A 12,506-nucleotide genomic window follows, 5' to 3' on the forward strand; every position below is an offset into this window, starting at 1 on the left:
ATATTATAGCACTTTATTATGTTTTATTTTTATTATTTTATTATTTTCCTTCTACGTGACTTTACCGAAAGAACCAAGAAGACGAATCCCTGCAGTCACGAAAGCTTTAAATCGATATTTTATTTTTATTAATTTTAATATCATTTTTTTACCTACGTAACTTTACCGAAATAACTAAGAGTATTTTATTTCTAGTATAATTTAAAATGTTTTTAATATTTACATATTTTATTTCTATCATTTTCACTATTTTTTTATTATTAACTTAGTTTATTTCTACAATTATTTCATATTTTTTTTATCTATTTTATTCCTATTATTATTTGTATTACTTATATTTTTACCTACGTAACTTTACCGAAAAAACCGAAGAGTGTTGACATCTACCCCTTCCGGAAGTTGCGACGTATTATCCCGTCATTGGTAGCAATCTTCCGGAAGAGGTAGATATCTTCCAAAATATGATTTTAATCTCCCCGGAGTAATTAGTAATCTTCCGGAAGATGTAGGCTTTCCAGAAGATGATACAAATACCGAGCCAGTACTAATCTTCCGGAAGAGGTAGATTTTTGCGGAAAATGATACAAATTATTCCGAAGTAGCAATCTTCCAGAAGCCATAGATATCTTCCGGAAGATGGTAGAAGTTACGTTGACATCTACCGCTTCTGGAAGAACTAGAACCAATCCCACGTGTCTTTACTTTAACCAATCAGGCGAGGCGCTCGCATGCCAATGCGATGTATGAATTATATTTGTTGTTAGTTTCCAGATTGTAAATCGTAGTGCACATACGTCGATCGCTTGCTCAACAATAGAAACGAACCATTAACTTTTTTTATATTTGTTGACCAATTCTTGGTGACCTAATCTCCATTAAAAACATCGAACAAAGCCTCGCAAAACGCAAAACATTATTATTTAACGAAATCTATAGCTTTTGTAAACCGGATGTAGAGGGAGAGGGGTCAGGGGTCACCCACGTGTGGTTTTCCCGCGCTTTGTGTGACGTGAATCGACGCGGCGTTAATTTTTGTTTTCGCTTAAATCCATTTAACTTTTTTACCCTCCACCCCACTAACCTCTTAACGATTCCCACGACTTAAACGAACGTCGCTGTCGCCCTTCGCGGTGAGAACACTTCAGCACAGATACATAACTCTGCGATGGGTTTGATTGAAACTCTGACGCCTGCTGCTGTGTATTTGGAGTTTGCGTGTCTCTCTCATCATCATCACGGTGGCTAGGAGATGTTAACTACCTCGCCTGGTGTGCAGGAGGTCGTGGGTTTGATTGAAACTCTGACGCCTGCTGCTGTGTATTTGGAGTTTGCGTGTCTCTCTCATCATCATCATCACGGTGGCTGGAGATGTTAACCACCTCGCCTGTTGTACAGGAGGTCGTGGGTTCAATCCCGACCCTGACGCCTGCTGCTGTATATTTGTAGTTTGCGTGTCTCTCTCATCATCATCACGGTGGCTAGGAGATGTTAACCACCTCGCCTGGTATACAGGAGGTCGTGGGTTCGATCCCGACCCTGACGCCTGCTGCTGTATATTTGTAGTTTGCGTGTCTCTCTCATCATCATCATCACGGTGGCTAGGAGATGTTAACTACCTCGCCTGGTGTACAGGAGGTTGTGGGTTCGATCCCGACCCTGACGCCTGCTGCTGTATATTTGGAGTTTGCGTGTCTCTCTCTCTCATCATCACGGTGGCTAGGAGATGTTAACTACCTCGCCTGGTGTACAGGAGGTCGTGGGTTCGATCCCGACCCTGACGCCTGCTGCTGTATATTTTGAGTTTGTGTGTCTCTCTACCTCCGTGGTGAGATGTTAACTACCTCTTTGTGTGTGGGGGAGCGGGGGAGCGGTGGAGCAGCGGTTAGGGCGCTGCGCTTCGAACCCGGCAGAGATCCCAAGTTCGATTCCCGCTCACGGCCAACACCAAGTGACGATTATCTGAATAGTCGTTCCTGGGCCTCTTTCCCCGAGGTCTACTCGGCCTAAAATGAGTACCCGGTACGGTGTGTAGTACACATCGCCACTGGGGAGACAAAGGCGGCCGGGCGTGGTGTTGGCCACCCACTCCCTAGTGTACCGTGCCGGCCTTCATAGGTCCTCGCTAACAGCACTTGCCCCTACATCTTGTCAAGGCTATACGGGGGATCTTTGTGTGTGTACTTGTGTGTGTGTGTGTGTACCTGTGTGTGTGTAGCTGAGGTGCCAGCTGTTGAGGAAGTACTGAGGGCGATCCGGAGTCTGAGACCAGGGAAGGCACCGGGCAGAGATGATCTCCCAAGCGAAATGCTGAGGGAGGGTGGCGTTTGTGCACAGACTGCCCTATATGACATCATAACAACAGTCTGGACCACTGGACGGGTTCCGCAGGACTGGAAGGATGCCCTGGTGGTCCCCCTCTTTAAGAAGGGGGACCGTACCGACTGTAACAACTACAGGGGCATCTCACTCCTCAGTGTGCCGGGTAAGGTCCTGGCAAGGATTATTCAACATCGCCTTGCTAGGCACGCTGAGGAGAGGCTTGCGGAGCCCCAATGCGGTTTCAGGAAAGGGCGGTCCTGCACAGATGCCATATTTTCTGTCCGTCTGCTACAGCAGAGGTGTAGGGAATTCCAAAAAGACCTACATCTCTGCTTTATTGACCTGGTCAAGGCCTATGATACCATCAGTAGGACTGGGCTCTGGGTTGTTCTTCGTGCTTTCGGAGTCCCTGACCCTCTGCTCACGATCATTAAGGACCTTCATGATGGTGAGCGGGCCCGGGTAAAACTACGTGGTCGGGAGTCAGAGCCTTTCCCTGTACACCTTGGGGTGCGACAGGAATGTCCTCTGGCTCCCACATTATTTAACATCTATTTCGACTGCGTAGATCGAAAAGCCTTCAATAGCTGTACCGGGGGAATTTCCATTTGGTACAGATATAATGGGAGGCTGATCGACGCCCGGGTGCGATCAAGTGATGGCTCCCTATTGGTCAACCACGTTATGTATGCCGATGATTTGGTAATAGCTGCTCATTCAGAAGAGGAGTTGGAGACGCTGCTGCTGAGACTGGAGCATGCCACTAAGAGGTGGGGCCTTACCATCAGCCCCACCAAAACTAAGCACCTGCCTGGGTATTTTGTACCATCGGACACTCCACCCCCACAACTCCCAATTGGTGATGGGGCAGTTGTGGAGAGAGTGGAGAGTTTCCCATACCTGGGCAGTGTGCTTATGACCGGCTCCAGTTTATCAGCAGAGGTCTCACTCCGAATCAGTCAAGCGGCAATATCTTTTCATCAGTTGCGTAACGCTGTGTGGAAGCTACCTGGTCTGTCGCTCCGCACGAAGCTTCAGGTCTTCTCGGCCACGGTCATTCCCTCCCTTCTCTACGCTTGCGAAACGTGGACCCCCCTAGTGGAGCATCTTCGCCGGTTGGAAACATTTAGGCTGGCCTGCCTACGGTCCATCCTGGGTTTAACCAGGCTGGATTGTGTGAGGAGCTCACAAGTCCTTGAAAGATCTGGGCAAAGTCCCATCAGTGAGCTCCTCCGGCAGGCAAGGCTGCGTTGGCTGGGTCATGTAGCCCGCATGCCCAGCCACCGCATGCCTAAACAGCTTTTGTTCGGCCGGATCGAGGGGGCTAAACGGGCGCGGCACGGGCTATAGAAGAGATGGAGTGATGTGGTACAGGAGGATGTGGAGCTGAGTGGACTTGCCGATGACTGGTACCAGCGGTGTCAAGATCGGCCTCAGTGGAGGAGGCTCGTGAAGGACGCTACTGGGCAGTTGGAGGCAGTTGCCCTCCAACAACAACGGAGGGCGGAGGAGCGACGCTCACAACAACGAGCGGAGCGCCGGGTGGCTAAAGCACAGCAAGTTGGTACAGTAGGGGGCACAGGTGGTGCATCAGCCAGTCATCTCGGTCATCTCGGTCAGTCGACCCGTGGCACCTGGGTCTGCCCCGTGACATCCTGCCAGCGGGCGTTCGACACTTCACGTGGCCTGTGTGTGTGTACCTGTGTGTGTGTGTGTGTACCTGTGTGTGTATATACCTGTCTGTGTGTGTACCTGTGTCGACTCAGCCTAAAATGAGTACCTGGTGCGGTGTGTAGTACACGTCGCCACTGGGGAGACAAAGGCGGCCGGGCGTGGCGTCGGTCAACCACCCCCTCGTGTGCCGTGCTGACCTTCGCAGGTGCCGCTCGCCAACAACGCTTGCCACATACTCTTAGTTCTTTCGGTAAAGTCACGTAGGTCAAAAATGAAATTAAAATTAATAAAAAATAAAACAATAAAATCACGACGTTTCGGAGGCAACGCAAGTCTCCGTCATCAGGTGGGACCGTCACAGCCAGATTTGCTGCATCAAGTGAGGCAGGGATTCCAAGATGCAAGCCCTTAAATTGCCCCAGCAGCCTGTTAACGCTACACGGGGGGGGTTATTTTGTCGCTGTGTGTACGCTCGCAGAATCCCAGCATGGCAGAACGACCTGAAGACCTGAACTTGCCAAATGCGGTCATCACACGGATCATCAAGGACGCGGTGAGAAACACGCCGTCCACTTGGGCCTGTTTTATTGGCGGCGTTTGAACCCTGGGTCGCGATGTCACCGTCGCATCGCGCGGCGCTTTCAGGCGCGCCAGAGGTCGCAACCGGGTACCCGATACCTGTACCCTACCCGATACCCGGCTACCCGTACCCGGCCGGGTACGGGTACCCATTTGCGGCCCTGGTGCGGCCGGGTACGGGTAAGAAATCAAAACCCGTTTGCGACCTCTGAGGTGCGCTCCTGCGGCCGTCTGGAACGCTCTGCAACCCGATATTTGGAAGGCACTGGGAGCTGCGGTGCACTTTTACATCAGCTACGTAACTCTATGGATAATTGGTTTTTTTACCCTTCTATCTGGCAACAAAACTGACACCTTTTTTACAAGGAGTCACGTTTACATAGACCACAATACCTGCAGTCATAATGCAAACAAAAAACATAACTCTGATAATGTGCACTGTCCTTGAAGTTGATTGGTCCACACCCGAGACAGCTGGTCCAACCCATGTGAGACTAGACTCTAATGAAAGCTGTCTCTGGTGTGGACCAATCAACTTTAAGGACTGTGCATACATTATCAGAGTTATGTTTTTTGTTTGCATTATGACTGCAGGTATTGTGGTCTATGCAAACATGACTTCTTGTAAAAAAAAGGTGTCAGTTTTGTTGCCAGATAGAAGGGTAAAAAAACCAATTATCATATTTTTACTGGCAAATGAGGTTCCAGTGGTGTAAACTCTATGGATGTCGAACTCTTTGTAACTGCAATGTCCTGTCGCTGATCTCGTTACGAACTCCGGTCATCCTCGCAGCAACAGCGGCTTTTGGCTCAACCATCGAACAAACTCGGTGGTCACCGCATCGCGCGGCGCTTTCAGATGAGCTCCAGCGGCCGTCTGGAACGCTCTTCCGATATTAGGAAGCCGCTGGAGCTATGCAGTTTTAAATCGTCATCTAGATTGACAAACTCGTTTCTTGAGAAGTGCATTTTGTCTTCAGTTTGTTGTCCTTCCCCCCCCGAACCACTCATTAGCGCGGTTGGCTACGTACGATGCGAAAGAAGTTCAAGTACAGAGACTACCACTACTTACGAACGAGTTAGGTTTCAGAGGTCTGCTTGTAAGTCGATTCCAAACGTGTTGTACAACATGTACACTAAGCACGGGGGGGAGGGGGGATGGCTTTAAAAGTTGTATAATCTCCTGTAGATGTAACTAGTTCTTCACGTTCTGCAGATGCCACTGGTTCTTCATGTTCTGCAGATGTAGATGCCACTGGTTCTTCATGTTCTGCAGATGTAGATGCCACTGGTTCCTCACGTTCTGCAGATGTAGATGCCACTGGTTCTTCACGTTCTGCAGATGTAGATGCCACTGGTTCTTCACGTTCTGCAGATGTAGATGCCACTGGTTCTTCACGTTCTGCAGATGTAGATGCCACTGGTTCTTCACGTTCTGCAGATGTAGATGCCGCTGGTTCTTCACGTTCTGCAGATGTAGATGCCGCTGGTTCTTCACGTTCTGCAGATGTAGATGCCACTGGTTCTTCACGTTCTGCAGATGTAGATGCCACTGGTTCTTCACGTTCTGCGGATGTAGATGCCACTGGTTCTTCACGTTCTGCAGATGTAGATGCCACTGGTTCTTCACGTTCTGCAGATGTAGATGCCACTGGTTCTTAACGTTCTGCAGATGTAGATGCCACTGGTTCTTCACATTCTGCAGATGTAGATGCCACTGGTTCTTCACGTTCTGCAGATGTAGATGCCACTGGTTCTTCACGTTCTGCAGATGTAGATGCCACTGGTTCTTAACGTTCTGCAGATGTAGATGCCACTGGTTCTTAACGTTCTGCAGATGTAGATGCCACTGGTTCTTCACGTTCTGCAGATGTAGATGCCACTGGTTCTTCACGTTCTGCAGATGTAGATGCCACTGGTTCTTCACGTTCTGCAGATGTAGATGCCACTGGTTCTTCACATTCTGCAGATGTAGATGCCACTGGTTCTTCACATTCTGCAGATGTAGATGCCACTGGTTCTTCACATTCTGCAGATGTAGATGCCACTGGTTCTTCACGTCCTGCAGATGTAGATGCCACCACCGCCATCCATTGCACGGCGATTTAACTTACGACTCTGGGTCAGAACGAGCTACTGGACATACGGACAGCTTTGTTTGTGTCTGTGAAAGTTCGTAAGTCGAGTGTCCATAAGTCGAGGAGTCCTTGTATATAATTACTTGGTGACGTCACCACCACGTAGTGACGAGTGCCAGCTACTGCTGCTGTTGTTGTTTTTGGGCCCTGGGTGTGCACAGCTGCCCGAGGGTGTGAACGTGTCCAAGGAGGCGCGCAGCGCCATCTCCCGCGCCGCCAGTGTCTTCGTGCTCTACGCCACGTCCTGGTGCACCGCCGCTCAGCACTCACTCGCTCGCCCCTCGCTCACAAACCGCTCGCTCGCAAACCGCTCGCTCGCAAACCGCTCGCTCGCAAACCGCTCGCTCGCAAACCGCTCGCTCGCAACTCGCTCACAACTCACAAACCGCTCGCTCGACACTCACTTACAAACCGCTCGCTCACAAACCGCTCACAACTCACAAGCCGCTCGCTCACAAACCGCTCGCTCACTAACCGCTCGCTCACAAACCGCTCGCTCGCCACTCGCTCACAACTCACAAACCGCTCGCTCACAAACCGCTCACAACTCACAAGCCGCTCGCTCACAAACCGCTCACAACTCACAAGCCGCTCGCTCACAAACCGCTCGCTCACTAACCGCTCGCTCACAAACCGCTCGCTCGCCACTCGCTCACAACTCACAAACCGCTCGCTCGACACTCGCTCACAAACCGCTCGCTCATAAACTGCTCGCTCGCCACTCGCTCACAACTCACAAACCGCTCGCTCACAAACCGCTCGCTCACCACTTGCTCTCAAATCGTTCGCCACTCGCTCACCATTCATTCTCGAACCGCTCGCTCACCACTCGCTCACAAACCACTCACTCACCACTCACAAACCGCTCGCTCACCACTTGCTCGCCACTCACAAACAAACCGCTCGCTCACCACTTGCTCTCAAATCGTTTGCCACTCGCTCGCCATTCATTCTCGAACCGCTCGATCACCACTCACAAACCACTCACTCAGCACTCGCTCACAAACCACTCACTCAGCACTCGCTCACCACTTGCTCACCACTCGCAAACAAACCGCTCGCTCACCACTTGCTCGCCACTCACAAACAAACCGCTCACCACCTTGCACGCCATTTGCTCTCAAACCGCTCACTCGCCACTCGCTCACAAACCGCTCGCTCACCACTCACAAACCGCTCGCTCACCACCTTGCACGCCACTCGCTCTCAAACCGCTCGCTCGCCATTTGCTCTCAAACCGCTCGCTCACTTGTGTTGCGATCGAATCGTCGTGATTTGTTTTATTTTATTCCTACCTAACGTGACTTTACCGAAAGAACCAAGGAGTATGGATTCCCGCAGTCACGAAAGCTTCGAATCAAGATTAATATTCATCTTCTTGGTTCTTTCGGTAAAGTCACGTAGAAGGGAAATAATAAAATAATAAAAAGTAAAAAAAAAAAATTCTTTTATAAAATAATTTTTATTATTTATAAAAATTGATTTTTTATTATTTCCCTTCTACGTGACTTTACCGAAAGAACCAAGAAGATGAATCCCTGCAGTCACGAAAGCTTTAAATCGAAATTCAAGATTAATATCGTATCTCCCCTCCGACCTCTCACTCTGTCTCTCGGCAACAGTGCCAACAACTTTGCTGTGAAGAGCAAGCGGAAAACACTGAGCGGGAACGATGTTCTCTCCGCCGTGGAGGAGATGGAGTTTCAACAGCTCCTCGGGCCGCTCCGTGAGAGCCTGGACGGTGAGGATCGGAGCGATGGCACGCAACGCAATTTCACACGATTGGTTTTACAACGCAATTGATTTTTAACGTAACAGCGATCGGTTTTTAAATCCTTTATATTAAGTTCGCTTGCTTGCTTAGGACCGTGCAAAATTTTCGGTCGTTTTTTAACCCACTTCCCGTGATCCAATCGAGCTGACATTTTCCACACAGACTCGTTGTGCGTGACAATTAATGTTCGTGAAATTTTTTTTCCAAAATTTTACACTTTTTAGGACAAAAATATTATATTTAATTACCAATTGCTTAATGGTGGCAGGCAATCATCTGACCCATAGGTAGCAGCCATCTCAAGCCAGAGGACGAGAGGACTCTAGCCACCACGCATATAAAGGATTTATAGTGAAAAACTTTGTTTTTACGGGTTATACTTGTTTAAATCTGTAATTGTGGAATGCTTTTGAAGTCTTGTGAAGTGTAACCTGTTTACGTGCGCGTGTCTCTGTGTGTCGAACTTTCGCGCCGTACGTAGCCAACCGCGGTGGTGAGATGTTAACAGGAGGTCGTGGGTTCGATCGCGACCCTGACGCCTGCTGCTGTATATTTGGAGTTTGCGTCTCTCATCATCCTCACGGTGGCTAGGAGATGTTAACTACCTCGCCTGGTGTGCAGGAGGTCGTGGGTTCGATCCCGACCCTGACGCCTGCTGCTGTATATTTGGAGTTTGCGTGTCTCTCTCTCTCATCATCATCACGGTGGCTAGGAGATGTTAACTACCTTGCCTGGTCTACAGGAGGCCGTGGGTTCCATCCCGACCCTGACGCCTGCTGCTGTATATTTGGAGTTTGCGTCTCTCATCACCATCACGGTAGCTAGGAGATGTTAACTACCTCACCTGGTCTACAGGTCGTGGGTTCCATCCCGACCCTGACGCCTGCTGCTGTATATTTGGAGTTTGCGTCTCTCATCATCATCATCACGATGGCTATGAGATGTTAACTACCTCGCCTGGTCTACAGGAGGTCGTGGGTTCGATCGCGACCCTGACGCCTGCTGCTGTATATTTGGAGTTTGCGTCTCTCATCATCATCATCATCACGGTGGCTAGGAGATGTTAACTACCTCACCTGGTATGCAGGTCGTGGCTTCAATCCTGACCCTGAAGCCTCGTATATTTGGAGTTTGCCTCTCTCCCCACATAGTCGTGTAGATTTTTCTCCAGGTCCCCCTCCCCGTTTTCCCCTCCACATTTAGAATCGACACGCGCTCAAAGAGTTTTTGTTTGGCTCGTGTACATTTCCAAACGATAAGCCGCTTCTTTGAGCGATCATTTGTGGCCAAGTCACTTCTGAAAGAGCTGCGAAGATCGGTGGGCCTTGCCTGGTAAAAAAAAAAGTTTAGTTTTTAGTTTTAACCGCGCTAATCGGAGCGTGCTGGGGGAAGAACGACAAACTGAACGCAAAAAGCGGGGACCCCGTGGGCTTAGCAGTAGGCCACGCTTTCCCACCTGATGACGGATGCTTGTGTTGCACCCGAAACGTGATTTAAAGCTTTCGTGACTGCAGTCGGAAAGACAGCGTCTGAATTCAGAATTCAGACGCTGTCTTTCCGACAGACCTGTTCTTTCAGAATTCAGACGCTGTCTTTCCGACAGACCTGTTCTTTCAGAATTCAGACGCTTTCTTTCCGACAGACCTGTTCTTTCAGAATTCAGACGCTGTCTTTCCGACAGACCTGTTCTTTTAGAATTCAGACGCTGTCTTTCCGACAGACCTGGTCTTTCAGACGCTGTATTTCTGACAGACCTGTTCTTCACCTGAGGACGGCTGCTTGCGTTGTGGCCGAAACGTCGTGAGAATTGTATTTCTTTTATTTTTATTATTTTATTATTTCCCTTCTACGTGACTTTACCGAAAGAACCAAGAAGACGTCGCGATTTAATTTAGTTGTTTTATTTTTCACCTACGTGAACTTGCGTCCCCCGACTCTCGTTTGTTCTCGCCGCGGGCCTTCACCCCGGGCCTTCACCCCGTCCTTCCGCTGTCGCTCTCTCCGTCACAACGGGCAGCATACAGACGCGACCTCAAGGGGCGCAAGGAGGCCTCGGAGCAGCGCAGGAAGGACAAGGAGACGCCGCGGAGAGAAACCGGCGAAGAGGGGGACACGGGCCCCGCCGATGACTCGGTCGGGGACGAGGGAGCTGTGGACGAGGGAGCTGCTGATGAGGCCGCAGTGAATGAGGGAGACTGAGCAGACCCCCCCCCCGCCCCCGAATGTTGGAGGGAGGTGGGTGGGGTGAGAGGGAATCGTGTTCACCCACTCGTGGATTTAACTTAAAATGGAAGTCGTTTTGTTTTCGGTAATAAATGTGCTTTTTTTTAACAAGAGTTGAACCCTCTTCGTTTTGTTTTTATTGTTTTATTGTTTCCCCTTCTACGTGACTTTACCGAAAGAACCAAGAAGATGAATCCCTGCAGTCACGAAAGCTTTGAATCGAAATTTAAGAGTTGAGCCCCCTTAATGCCACCTTATTTGGCAGTGCGTATGGAATGATTTCGTGTGGATGTCCCTCTTGGGTTCGAGATTTGAAGCTTTCCCGTGACTGCAAGGATTCATGCTCTTTGGTTTTATCGGTAAAGTCACGTGGGTAAAACATTAAATACATGAAAACTAAATTAAATCACGTTTCGGGTGCAACACAAGCAACTGCTGATGCAGACTGTTTTAATAACAGTCTGCATCAGCAGTAGGCCACGCTTTCCCACATGATGACGGATGCTTGTGTTGCAACCGAAACGTCGTGATTTAAGTTAGTTTTCAGTTATTTTATGTTTTACCCACGTGACTTTACCGACAAAAACAAAGTATGTCCCCTTAAGGGTCGGCCACTGCCCATCAGCCCCTCTGTTTTGATGACGGCATCATTGTGTGCACTTTTCGCTGCGATCTGCGTTCAGCAATCCATGTCCTGCATTCCCCCATTGAGAGGTGGTGGCAATGTGGGGATGCCAGAATACAGCAGTGGATGAACGATGGCTTGGACATGATACACAGATGGTTACACGAAGACCCATAGATTATACTGGTAGGAACCTCCTGGTTACACCAGCCCACAGGGGATTATTGTGTCCGTCCATCGTGCATCCAAAAATGGCAGGGGTGGGGCTGGGTGGAGAGGGGAGGGTGGGGCTGGGTGGGGTGGGGAGGGGCTGGGTGGGGAGGGGCTGGGGGGGGTGGGGCTGGGTGGGGAGGGGCTGGTCACCCCGTGGTGCCCATATAAAACTCAACGTTTAACCTACTCACGCCGGCTTGTGCCCGCCCTCACAGTCGGGCATATTTGCGGAATACACCACGCCCTGGCCGTTGACCCTGGCCATTGACCGAGCAACGCAACGTTCCTACCAGCTCCCTCCGCAGGAATGTGTTTCAAATGCCGTTGCCTTTAGACGTACAAGTCATCGCACCCTTTCAGATGCGCGTCTGTGGCCAACTGGAACGCTCTTCTGATAATAGTAAGCCACTGGAAGCTGTGTACTTTTCAATTATCTAGATCGAAAACTAATTTATTTAGAACTGCAGTGTTTAGTTTGTTACCCTTCCCCCACAGCGCCGATTAGAGCGGTTGGTTACGTACGGTGCAAAACAAGTTTAAACATATGGTGGATTTATTGTTTAAATGTGACCGAATCTACTCGGCAGAGGGAAAAAAAGTTGAGCCTGGACTTGATAGAACCCAAACTTGTGGAAGATCGATAAGACTTGCATCTACATCTTACAATGTGAATTTACATACTATCGAAATTGTGACCTTATATCAAGACTGTACAGAAAGTGGGTGCATATAGTGTATCGGAAAAGTCAAATAATTAGTTCCTGTGCCAGTCCGGGTCTTTTGTTGTTTATGGGTCCCTATGGGAGGATTTGTCCCCGTTTGAGTCTATGGGTCTGTTAGAGGCAGTCGATAAGAGGCAGTGAGTCAACAGCACAGATGGCTGTGGCAAGAAAATTTGCATCCTCCGATTAGCACCATTGGCTAATCGGAGGTACGTTACATACTGCCCATACTCAACACT

General features: G+C 49.5%; 1 protein-coding gene across 2 annotated transcripts; it reads left to right on the forward strand.

Annotated features, from left to right (window-relative positions):
• The first annotated feature begins 970 nt into the window (after nt 1-970).
• On the forward strand, nt 971-10,820 carry POLE3 (DNA polymerase epsilon 3, accessory subunit). Of its 2 annotated transcripts, XM_078619130.1 has the most exons (6): nt 977-1,130; nt 4,116-4,198; nt 4,472-4,546; nt 6,872-6,957; nt 8,333-8,451; nt 10,502-10,820. In XM_078619130.1, exons 3-6 carry the CDS (start codon nt 4,481-4,483, stop codon nt 10,681-10,683), a joined length of 453 nt encoding a protein of 150 aa, XP_078475256.1. In that variant the 5' UTR covers nt 977-1,130; nt 4,116-4,198; nt 4,472-4,480; the 3' UTR covers nt 10,684-10,820. The 2 variants fall into 2 exon arrangements, with proteins under 2 accessions (XP_078475255.1, XP_078475256.1); XM_078619129.1 differs by lacking the exon at nt 4,116-4,198 and having other exon boundaries at nt 971-1,130.
• The last annotated feature ends 1,686 nt before the right edge of the window (nt 10,821-12,506 follow it).

Source organism: Lampetra planeri, chromosome 61 (genome assembly GCF_965212315.1).
Source record: "Lampetra planeri chromosome 61, kcLamPlan1.2.h2, whole genome shotgun sequence".
NCBI lineage: Eukaryota > Metazoa > Chordata > Hyperoartia > Petromyzontiformes > Petromyzontidae > Lampetra > Lampetra planeri.